Below are 12255 nucleotides of genomic sequence, written 5' to 3' on the forward strand. Positions count from 1 at the left end.
AAAAAATATGAAGAATTATCATAAAAATAAGAATTGAATGTTGTTATATATGATATTAAAAATAATGTATTTAAGTGTCGCTATAATTTAATCTCGGAATTATTTAGTATTATCTTTCATACCAAACGACCTCTTAGTCTCTTATGGACTTTTGAATCATATTATAAAGTAATGCAATGAAGTGTTTTATTGAAAGAAAAAAAAAACTAGACTACTCCAACGAGACAAGACGTTTTCTTATCTAAAAGTTGTTGATAACATCAATTAGTGTTACTCTTTCTCCGTGAATATTAACACCACTTACGCAAAATATTGTACATATTGCTTTCAAATCTTGAATTTGTCTCTACTTCCAGTTAACGTGAAATGTTGATCAATTTTACTTCATCTATGATATTGATCATCTGGGCTTTGTTAGCTTTTGTGGTCTCATCCTCAGAATTGGGCTTCTTCCAGATATGGGTTCCTACTACAATTCATTTTGGTTCACCAGCAATGCTACGTACATTATAGAGAAAAATTTTAAAACAACAATATTTTAGTATTTAATATGATCTCTTAGCTACACTTTCAATATTTGTTGAAAATAACTATATTTTCACTTGCTATGAGGCTGATTTATGTATTATTTTTTTGGTTTAACTTATTAAAATATAACTAAGAAGTAACAACTTAGAAAAAATCATGGAGAAAATCTTTCAAATTAGGTAAATACAACTGGAAATAATTAATTACTTATGTTACTTTTTAGGAGTCAAAATATTGACAATTGGCAATTACAGGTATCAATTTGGTCATCTTCCTCATCCTCCCTAACGACTTTGTATTCTCCATTGTTGATCCTTCTACGAAACATGTTTGATAAAAAATTTTGGCAGAAAAAGAGGAGATCGATACAGTGAAGATTCAATCGGAAAAATTTGGTAAAAAATATAATGTAAATTATGATGAATCGTGAATTTATTTTAGATTAGTTTCAAATTCAATTTGCTTCGAACATCAAGTAATTGATAGTTTTCTGTCAAATTCTATATGCTTTGGATGCAGAAATTCAAAATTTTATGCTTATATGTTTCGAATTATAATTCTTATGTGCTTGTTTGTTCTTTGATGCAAAGTTTGTATGGATATTTGATTTGAATTCACATTTTGGACATAAAAAAAATACAATTTAAGGAATAAATGTTTGTATGTGTATATCTTTCGAATTTGTATTTTTATTTGGTTGTTTGTTCTTTGATTCAGAGTTTGTATGCTTATGTATTTTGAATACATAATTGCACCTAAAAAAAATACAAATTTGAGGATAGAATGGTTTGTATTTCTTGTATGTCATATTTTTGAAATACAAAATAATTTTGAATACAAATAGATGGAATACAATGTGTTTGTAATACAATTATTTTGGATCTTATTATGATACTAAATTTTGTATTTGTGAATGATTGAAATAATTATTTTTTTTGGAATACAGTTTGTATGCTTATCATTTTTGAATACATAATTGCACCTAAAAAAATACAATTTGGAGGATAGAATGATTGAATGATTTGTATTTTTTGTATGATATATATTTGAAATACAAAATAATTTTGAATACAATAAGTTATTTTTCTATAAATTCTTTGTTGATTATAATCTATTTTTGGAATACATAACATATTAATGAATATATTTTTTTATCATGGAATGCAATGTGTTTGTAATACAATTGTTCTTGAATCTTACTATGATCCTAAATTTCATATTTTTGAATGATTTAAATACATTTATTAATCGATATCAGTTGAGAAAAATTAGAAAACAAATTATGAAATAAATTAGGAAAAGGGAATAGGGAAGAGAGAGAATGTGGGAGGGAAAGGGAATTGGAAGGAGAGAGAATGTGGGCAATAATTTTTTGTTTTAATTTTGCCCCCAAAAAATGGATATTATTTGAGGAAAATTAGGGAATAAATTAGGATATCTTTAATTTGCTATAAAAGTATAATGTACTTATTTTTAATAATATTTTTAAACTGTAGTTGTTTTTAATAAATAAGTTAGGAATTTTGACTAGTTCCATAATTTTTCCTACATTATATTGCCTTTGGTGTATAACTCTAACAATTCAAAAGCAACATGGAATTGAGAATTTAGAGGTCACTCAGTACCACTTAGGCTATTTTCTTAGATTTTCGTGTGTGTTAGTCAATTAATTTTTTGGTGATACAGGTTTTAGAATATTTTTTAAATTTTTTTTTTACAGGACCCTCCGTAATGACCTAGAAAAACAATACGTATAGCCTCACCATGATCTACACCATTTTTTTAGCATTTAGGGACCACTAAATAAAAAATAGGCAATTCTTTCAATTTTTCATGTGTGTTAGTCAATGATTTTTTGGTGATATGATTTACGGGCATTTTTTTTCAAAATATTTACAGGTCCCTCCGTAATGATCTTGGGGAACACTACATATAGCCTCACCATGATCCACACCATTTTTTAAGCATTTAGGGTACATTCAAAAAAAATAGGAGCTCAGTTTTTCGTATGTTAGTCAATGAACTTTTGATGATATGATTTTCAGACACACTTTTTTTCCAAAACCTTTACAGGACCATCTGCAATGACCTGGGGGAACAATACGTATAGCCTCACCATGATCCATGTAATTGACCGAAAGTCACATCACTAAAATATTAATGGGTTAACACACACGAAAAACTGATATAGTCGCCTAATTCCTGTTTTACGGCCCCAAAGTGATATAAATATGGCGTGGATCATGTTCAAGTTACACATAATATTCTCTCGGGTCATTACGAAGAATACCGTAAAGGTTTTAGAAAAAAAATAGCCGAAAGGCAGATCACCAAAATATTAATGAGATAACACACACAAAAAATTGAGAAAATAGCCTAATTCCTGTTGAATGACCCCTAAATGTTATAAATATGGCGTGGATCATACCGAAGCTACACGTACTATTTCTTGGGACCATGAAGAACGGTCCCGTAAAGCTTTTGGAAAAAAATTGACTAAAAGACGGATCACCAAAATATTCAGGGGCTAACACACATGAAACCTAAGAAAATCACCTAATTCATGTTGAGTGACCCTAAGTGCTATAAATACGGTGTGGATCATATTGAGGCTACTCGTACTTTTCCCTCGGGTCATTACAGAGGGTTTTCTCAAGGTTTGTTTTATGACATGGATACACGTATTGTTTCTCCGGTTCATTATGGATGGTCCCGTAAAGATTTTGAAAAAGAATTGACTGAAAGACAGATCATCAAAATATTCATGGGCTAGCACACACAAAAAATTGAGAAAATCTCCTAATTTCTGTTGAATAGTCCTTAAATACTATAAATATAGCGTGGATCATACCGATACTACACGTATTATTTTGCTGGGTCATTACAGAGGGTTCCATAAAAAATTTGAATTTTTTTTGATCGAAAGTCAAATTACCAAAATAGTCATGGAATAATACACACGAAAAACTAAGAAAATCGTATAATTTAAGGGCCACTCAATTGGTTGTTTTTTATGTTTGTTAGTCAATGAATTTTTTGGTTATATGATTTTCGATCAATTTTTTTCAAAGCTTTTACGTTGTGGAACAGTACGTATAGCCTCACTATGATTCAAACCATTTTGTTTAGTATTTATGGTGATTTTTCGTGTGTGTTAGTCAATAAATTTTTTGGTGATTTTTTTCAAATCTTTTACCAGAACTTCCTTAATGACCTAGGCGAATAGTACATATACTACAATACTTTGTTTTAAATGCATCACATTATGTATCATTTGATGACCTTAAAAAATTTCCATCTTTGGTTTAAAGTGAATTTGAAATGGAAGAAATCCACAGATATTTACAGCTAGATAGCTCACAATTTTAACTCAGACGTAGTTTTCTTCTTTTTTAGAGGGTGTGAAGCAGTGTCAAACCAATCACCCTGCTTGTGTAAATTGAACGAGCTTAAAAGTACAACCAACTTATGCTAGTTTTCCACCGATTTTTTAGTGTTCGACCATTTCTAGCAAAGTCTAAAGGACATATTTGTTGCCGCATGGAGATTCTGTCTGTCGGAGGTTTGAGAATCTATGAAAGGATATCTAAGGCTAAGGTTACGAAGTAAAGGAAGTCCATTACTGAGAGAAGTGGTTATCTCGTCTTGCTTGCTAGAAGAGATAGACTGGTCTATAAAAGGTATCTTCTGGAACTAGAAAAAGAAATATAGGAGCTAGTCTTATTCTTGTTAATTCATCAATTATCAATCGTACACATTAACAATTCAACATGTATTATTAAGAATTCACAGAAGCACTTCCATACTCTAATCACAGAACTTTTAAACTACCTGGGCATAGATCTTCTAGATTGGTTTAGACGACCAGAGGCTACAGAAGATACCTATAAATATTGTTTTCCTGAGTTAATACCTGATGATGTTATAAAAGACAATAAAGCCGACGTATCATCAGATGGGGGATATAGGTTTGATAGGAAGCTGAACCAACAAGAGATATTATGTTCTACCCTCTACTTTGAGTCCCGTCGAGAGTGAGCTTCCCGATAATCTCTTCCTTCCTAGAAATAGAACTCTAATATCAAACTCGTCCCATCTCCTTACTCGAGATAGCTGAGATAGCTCCGTAAATTAATAACTTATCATAGAAGAGCCCCTTATCCTTATGTTTTAAACTTGCTCCTTGGTACAAGGGGAGAGGCGCAAAATTCTAGTTATAGTTTTTGTTCTACCTAATCTTTAGTACCGCTTTGAGATTTCATCTTTAGAACCATATACCTAAGAGGGAGAGAACCTTTATAGCCATAATTCTTCCTTCGGATACCTTAAAATAGATTTGATTAAATGGAGGGTGAGGAATGACCAAAGTGGTTTGATTACTCGGATCCCAATCGGCCTACATCAGAGGAAAATGGAACTATCGAATGACAGATGACTCGCTTTATCGAGATGGGAAGAATTGCAACATTGGTATTTCTTTCCTTCCCTAAATCGATCCGCCAGTAGGTAGTGGTATGAGAGATTAATTATGGTGGGATAGACCATTCTTGAATTCTGGCTGACATTTCTGTCAATCGACGGAAGGCTCACGCATACTAGGAGGGTACGACTCTCGCAAAAGAGTTCTTCTCTTCCCTGTAGGGCTTTGAGTTTGGGCTTTACATCCCTGAGTTGAGTGTCTATTGGAAGTTTTTTTCCAGAACCTTATAAGGATTTCCGTGCGTTGCTGGTCATATGTATAAAACCAATTTCGGAATTGGGCACGTATGAAAGAGCTTTGAAATCCTTGATAGCCTGGAAATGAAACGTGAATCTAGCTACCACTTTCTCTATTTAAAGAAAAAAAGGAGGGTGCAGGTCAAATCCGCATCTTTGCGCCCTTTCTTTGGTTGTTCTTTCCTTCGAGATAAGATAGACCCTATAAAAAAACTAGTTCCAAAAACATTTCAATTCATCTCGATCCTTCAACAAAGGACTAGGAAAGAAAAAGTCACATTCCCAAATAAGCAGAAAGTCTATGAAGATATCAACTATGAATCGAAGATCTTCAAGTCAATGACGAGGCAAAGAAGTCCCTTGACTTTGTCCATCGAGTCAGTAGCACACTTACAAAGGGTAAAAAACGGATAGATGCCATCAATTATTCAAAGTATCCCAATGGTGTGACGTAATCGACTTCTTGGAAAAAAGAAGAAAGATAACTTTAATATCTTGTTTCGAAGAAGTATATAATAAACATGACGCATGGGTTGATACTAGGCCTCTTCATATTTCCATATGTGAGAGTGTTGAATCTCGTACAAGTTAGGTTGTGGTTGTATTGGCTGCAAGCGGAACGTAGGTGGTTTAGGTGTGTGTTGACCATGCACTCTCACTTCGAACTATAAGAGTTTGCTTTTTATTTTTCTCAGAGCGGTCTGATCAAATAGGGGATCAGACCATTCCTGGTATTTTAAATAGTCAAATGATCGTCTTAATTAGTACCCTTTCGGTATGTATTGCGAACACTTTCATTTTTAGCCTCTCATTTCTGATCTCATTACTTCAATTCAAAGGCAAACCCATTTTCTAGTCACCGGGCTGAGCGCACCTTTGGTACTTCAATAGGGAGAGCAGTTTGATAGTGACTATTTTTGTTTGGTAGGGCGACAAAAGGCTACTTCAATGACAGAAACAGTCGGAAACTCAAGAATTTCATTCATTATCATTAGTCTAGTGTGAAACTAAGAAAGAGAGAGCCGATAGCCCCCTAGAAAAAATGGTTGCGGTTGAATCAGCTATGAAATACGCTCTTGCTCACGAATATATTGTTCTAGCTTAGACCTGGCTATCTCTGAGAAATTAGAGGTTCCGAACAGGAGAAGAATAAGGCAGGTTGTCCTTTGACTAGTTTGTAGTTTTTTCTGAGGAATTTGCTTGTCAACAAAATTCTCCTTGTGAATTTTCTAAGATGTTATGGAATTTTCAAGATGCCTCCAAAGAGAATATATAGCCCCTTTATTTTATAAAGGCATGGATTAGGATTTTAGGGTAGACTCGAAATAATCCTAATAGACCTTTCCTCTCTTTCACTTGGTAAACCTACATGTGAGTCTCTTTGCTTTCTTTTTTCTCTCACCCCTGATCGGTAGAGGAAGTGTTGTGACCAAAGAGGAGTCAATTCAAATTAATACCAGAAGAGGAAATTCAATGTCAATCGCCATCACCTTGGCACACGTGACGGTTATCACCTCAGAAGCTACACGCAAATTCTCATTAGATCTGAGTTGTTCTTAACAACGATGGCTATTCATTTAAGTTTTTGGGTAGCACCACTAGATCTTCAACAAGGTGGAAATTCTCGTATTCCGTATGTACATATTCCTACAGCTCGGATGAGTATTCTTGCAGAATTTCTACTAGAGAAGACGAAAATTGAGTCATGTCATGAATGGTGTCTTTTTCCTGTACTCCAACTCGGTAACTCATTCCGAATAAATGAGTGAATGGATTTTAAGCCAGGGAAAAAAATGACTCTAGTACTTGAGTACCCCAAGGAAGGTACCATATCGACTTCCAGTTTTAGCGGATCTTATTTACATCGGTTCTAGCGCTTTCTCTTGATTCTATTTTTGAAAGATCTTTCCTTACCTAAGAAAAGACCTAGAGGAAGAAGCCCAACCATGATCCACACAATTCTTTTTAGTTATTCCAACTTTTATTTTTTTTGCGAATTTGACTATGTAGTATTCAACATTGTTGATTATCTAATTGAAATTCGTCCCATATAAAATTTAGAGGAAATTTCACAAATAGCTACTATAAGTATGTTAATTATGCTCCTCAGATATAATTTGCCTAATTACGTTTCATAGCTATAGTTTTATTTGCTATTGGTATTTCCGTTTGTATATTTTGCTTGCCAATATACAAACAAGGTAAGTATATCTTAGAAATTCTTAAAACTCTATTTTATGTTTCACTTGCCAATATACAAACTAGGTAAGTATATCTTAGAAATTTTCAAAACTCTAGTTGTATATTTCGCTTGCCAATATACAAACAGGTAAAGTATATACAACAACAACAACAACTCAGTGAAATTCCACAACGTGGGGTCTGGAGAGGGTAAATTGTACGCAGATCTTATTCCTACCAAGGTAGGACGGCTGTTTTCGGGAGACCCTCGGCTCAATAAAGCATAAAAAGACGTTAGATAAGGCTAAAAAGTTAAGAGGTTAATAAGTTCAAAGCGATATGATAAGGCAAATAACGGGGGCGCTACAAATAAAATAAAGTAATCAAAGTACGAAAACTACGGAAAATACTGAAAGTAATAAATAATAGCAGACATCAGAGAACAAGAAATTATAGTTTGCTAAAGTGTCTACTAATACGATAGAATATCGTCACTATGTACTAGCCTTCTACCCTAATATGGGTCCTCCACACCCTTCTATCTAAGGTCATGTCCTAGGTCAGTTGCAGCTGCAGCTGCGCCATGTCCTGTCTAATCACCTCTCCCCAATATTTCTTCGGCCTACCCCTACCTCTTCTGAAACCATCTACGGCCAACCTCTCACACCTCCGCACTGTGGCATCTGGGTCTCTCCTCTTCACATGCTCAAACCATCTCAGTCGTATTTTCCGCATCTTGTCTTCCACCGAGGCCTCTTCTACCTTATCCCGAATAGCCTCGTTCCTAATTCTATCACTCCTGGTATGCCTACACATCCATCTCAACATTTTCATCTCGACAACTTTCATCTTTTAAATGTGGGAGACCTTAACTAGCCAACACTCCGCCCCATATAACATAGCCGGTCTAATTACCACTTTATAGAACTTGCCCTTAAGTTGTGGTGGGACCCTCTTGTCACGTAGCACACCGCAAGCGAGCCTCCATTTCATCCACCCTGCCCCAATACGGTGTGTGACATCCTCGTCAATCTCTCCGCTGCCTTGCATGATAGACCCAAGAAACTTGAAACTACTTTTATTTTGGATGGCCTGGTCTTCAAGCCTAACTTCCACGCCAACCTCCTGAGGAGTCTCACTAAACTTGCACTCTAAGTACTTTGTCTTGGTCCTACTCAGCTTAAACCCTTTAGACTCCAAGGTATGTCTCCAATCCTTGAGCTTAGCGTTAACTCCACTATGAGTCTCATCGATTAGGACTATGTCGTCCGCGAAAAGCATACACCATGGCACCTCATCTTGAATTTGTCGCGTCAATTCATCCATCACCAAGGCAAATAAAAATGGACTAAGAGCTGATCCTTGATGCAACCCCATCACAACTGGGAAGTACTCTCCTACTGTCCTTACCCTGGTTTTAGCACCCTCATACATGTCCTTGATCACCCTAATATACGCCACCGGTACATCTTTAGCCTCCAGACATCTCCACAGTATTTCTCGTGGAACTTTATCGTAAGCCTTTTCTAGGTCAATGAATACCATATGCAAGTCCCCTTTCCTCTCCCTATACTACTCCACCAGTCTCCTCATAAGATGGATGGCTTCTGTAGTTGAGCGTCTCGACATAAATTCGAACTGGTTCTCTAAAATAGACACTCCTCTCCTCACCCTCATCTCCACCACTCTTTTCCACACTTTCATAGTATGGCTTAGCAGCTTGATACCTCTATAGTTGTCGCAGCTCTGGATATCCCCCTTGTTCTTGTATAGGGGGATCATTACGCTCGACCTACATTCTTCGGGCATCGTTGCCATCTTAAGGATGACATTAAATAGCCTAGTCAGCCACTCCAAACCTACTGAGCTCGCGCTCTTCCAAAATTCCACAGGAACCTCGTCAGGTCCGGTCGCTCTTCCCCATCCCATCCTACGAACAACACCCTTAACCTCATTGACCGTAATACTCCCGCAACACCCAAAATCGCGACGCCTCCCTATGTGTTCCCAATCTCCCAACACAATCTCTCTGTCCCCTTCTTCATTCAAGAGTTTATGGAAGTAGGACTGCCATCTCTGTTTAATGAGGGTCTCGTCTACCAATACTTTATATGCTCGTCCTTAATGCACTTCATTTGATCCACATCGCGTGCCCTTCTCTCCCGCACCCTAGCTAGCCTGAACAATTTTCTATCCCCGCCTTTCTCTTCTAGTTCAGTGTAAAGGCGTTCAAAAGCTGCCGTTTTTGCCATCGAAACCGCCAACTTTGCCTCCTTCCTCGCTATCTTATAAAGTTCCCCATTAGTCCACTTATATCTTAGAATTTTTTAGAACTTTGTTTGTATATTTTGCCTGCCAATAAATAAATAGAGTAAGTATATACAAATTCTGTATTTATAAATTTAAGATTTTTTCAGAACTTGTACAAATCAAATGTATCAACAAATCATATATAAATAGGATAATTATATGTAAATATGAATTTATACAATTATGAATTTTTTATAACTTATACCAATCAAATGTATCAACAAATCATATACAAATAGCTAGGATAAACGTATACAAATTCTGAATTTATACAATTAGGAATCGAATAATACAAATTTCTGGATTTTATATAATTAAGAACCCAATTATATAATTAAATAATAAAATTGATTAAACTATAGCCGCATTTAATAATAAACAAAAACTATAACTTGAGTAGATACAACAACAACGACAACAACAACGACCCAGTGCAGTCCACAACGTGGGGTCTGAAGAGGGTAGAGTGTACGCAGACCTGACTCTTACCAAGATAGAACGGCTGTTCAACTTAAGTACATAATAACAATTAAATATTTGTCATTTCATATAATTTTATTTATTCCGATACTCGTTGTACCCTTGATGGATTAAACAATGCAATTTCATGACCTTGGTGTCAATTTTCGACTTCAGAACTCTCCTCCCGTTCTTACGTGTCACCAATCTATTGGTTCCTCTTACACCACAAACATCCTAGTCAGACTGCGACCCGACCCGACCCGACCCGATGTCAACCAGTGGACTCGTGTCTTCCCCTTCTTACACGAAAAAAAAAATCCCTTTTTTCTCTGCAACCAAATTCCTACATCTTCGCGAGCTACAATGGCGATCTCCAAAACCCTAACCCTCATCGCCATTTTCCTACTCCTCGTACCCATGAACCATTCCTTTTCCGATGACGACCTTCTCCCGGAGCTAATCAATCTCCGATCTCAATCTCCTACCGGCGTTGTCCATCTGTCCGATCATCTTCTCCGTCGAATCCTTTCAGCAAAATCCCCACGACCCTTTTCATTTCTCATCTTCTTTGATGCTAAACAACTCCATTCAAAACCCGAACTTTCACTACCTACTCTAAAAAATGAGTTCTCTCTTTTATCTTCCTCTTTCCTCACTAATAACCCAGAAAACAACAAGATCTTCTTTTTTACTATCGAGTTTGGAGATTCACAAGCTTCATTTGGGCTATTTGGGGTTAATTCTTTACCGCATTTACGTTTAATCCCACCTTCAGCTACTGATCTCAAAAAAGATTCGATTCAAATGGATGGTTCTGATCTCGCTAGGCTTGCTGATTCAATGGCTGAGTTTGTTGAAGCGAAGACTAAGCTTACTGTAGGTCCTATTCATCGACCACCTATGATTTCGAAGAAGCAGATGGCGGTTATTATTGCTTTAGGATTGATTTTGAGTCCATTTTTGGTGAAAAGGGTACTTTCTGGAGGTACCGTTTTGCACGATAAGCATGTATGGATGGCGGGATCGATATTCGTTTACTTTTTCAGTGTTTCGGGTGCAATGCATAATATAATTAGGAAAATGCCTATGTTTATGATGGATAGAGAGGATCCAGGGAAGTTGGTTTTCTTTTACCAAGGATCAGGGATGCAATTGGGAGCTGAAGGATTCGCGGTCGGGTTTTTGTACACGATTGTTGGATTGTTGTTGGCTTTTATGACTAATGTTCTTGTTCGTCTAAAGAGTAGGACTGTGCAGAGGGTGGTGATGCTTTTTGCACTGTTTGTTTCATTCTGGGCTGTAAAGAAGGTGATTCAGCTCGATAACTGGAAGACTGGGTATGGTATTCATGCTTATTGGCCTTCAGGTTGGAAGTGATAACAATGTATTATTACTGGCTGAATGAATTGGATGCTATCATTAGGTAAGAGATTTGTAACAGCTTATACTATATGTCAGCTAGCTTAATTTCGAACCTAAGTAGTTGACGGAAAAGTTTTAGCTTTTTTCGAGATGGATAGATTTTGCCATTTATATGGAAGCATTTATGTTTGAATTGAAGCTTTGAAAAGGGATTATGTACAATTTGCACGCATTTTGTATCACTCTCTATGTTTGGTTTACTGTTCTGGCATTTATCAAGTTTTGAGTTGCTTGCATTTTCTCATGCTATTCTACGTTGATATAAGATGGGAAATTAGTCTACCTGAACTTTGGTACAATGGCAAAGGTAGTACAGTTTGGGATGTGTGATAGATGCTAGGTGCACATCACGAGCTCGAATAGACTAAGTCTTGTGTTTAAGTGGAGAAGGGTAGAGGACGGGGCATAATTGACTAGTTTCAAAGCTGAAACAACAGTTTGTTGGTTATAAGATAAGATGAAAAATCAGTTAGTTCAGTAGAGAAATAATTGAAGCTTTACAAGTTAACAAGTTGAAATGCTGTTTATTACCACTTACCAGGATCATTTTTTTTTGTCTTCTATGAGCTTTCATGGCCAAAAAAGCAATGGCCAGATGAGGTTAGTTATTGTGTCAACATGGCCATGAGTCCATGA

General features: G+C 36.1%; 1 protein-coding gene across 1 annotated transcript; it reads left to right on the forward strand.

Annotated features, from left to right (window-relative positions):
* The first annotated feature begins 10502 nt into the window (after positions 1-10502).
* On the forward strand, positions 10503-11819 carry LOC129896518 (probable dolichyl-diphosphooligosaccharide--protein glycosyltransferase subunit 3B). Its single transcript, XM_055972443.1, has one exon. It carries the CDS (start codon positions 10561-10563, stop codon positions 11572-11574), a length of 1014 nt encoding a protein of 337 aa, XP_055828418.1. The 5' UTR covers positions 10503-10560; the 3' UTR covers positions 11575-11819.
* Positions 11820-12255: the final 436 nt, after the last annotated feature.

Source organism: Solanum dulcamara, chromosome 7 (genome assembly GCF_947179165.1).
Source record: "Solanum dulcamara chromosome 7, daSolDulc1.2, whole genome shotgun sequence".
Classification (NCBI taxonomy): Eukaryota; Viridiplantae; Streptophyta; class Magnoliopsida; order Solanales; family Solanaceae; genus Solanum; species Solanum dulcamara.

Excerpts from the sequence above, each read along its gene's own strand:
- LOC129896518 (XM_055972443.1), top strand. The coding sequence starts at position 10,561 with ATGGCGATCTCCAAAACCCTAACCCTCATCGCCATTTTCCTACTCCTC.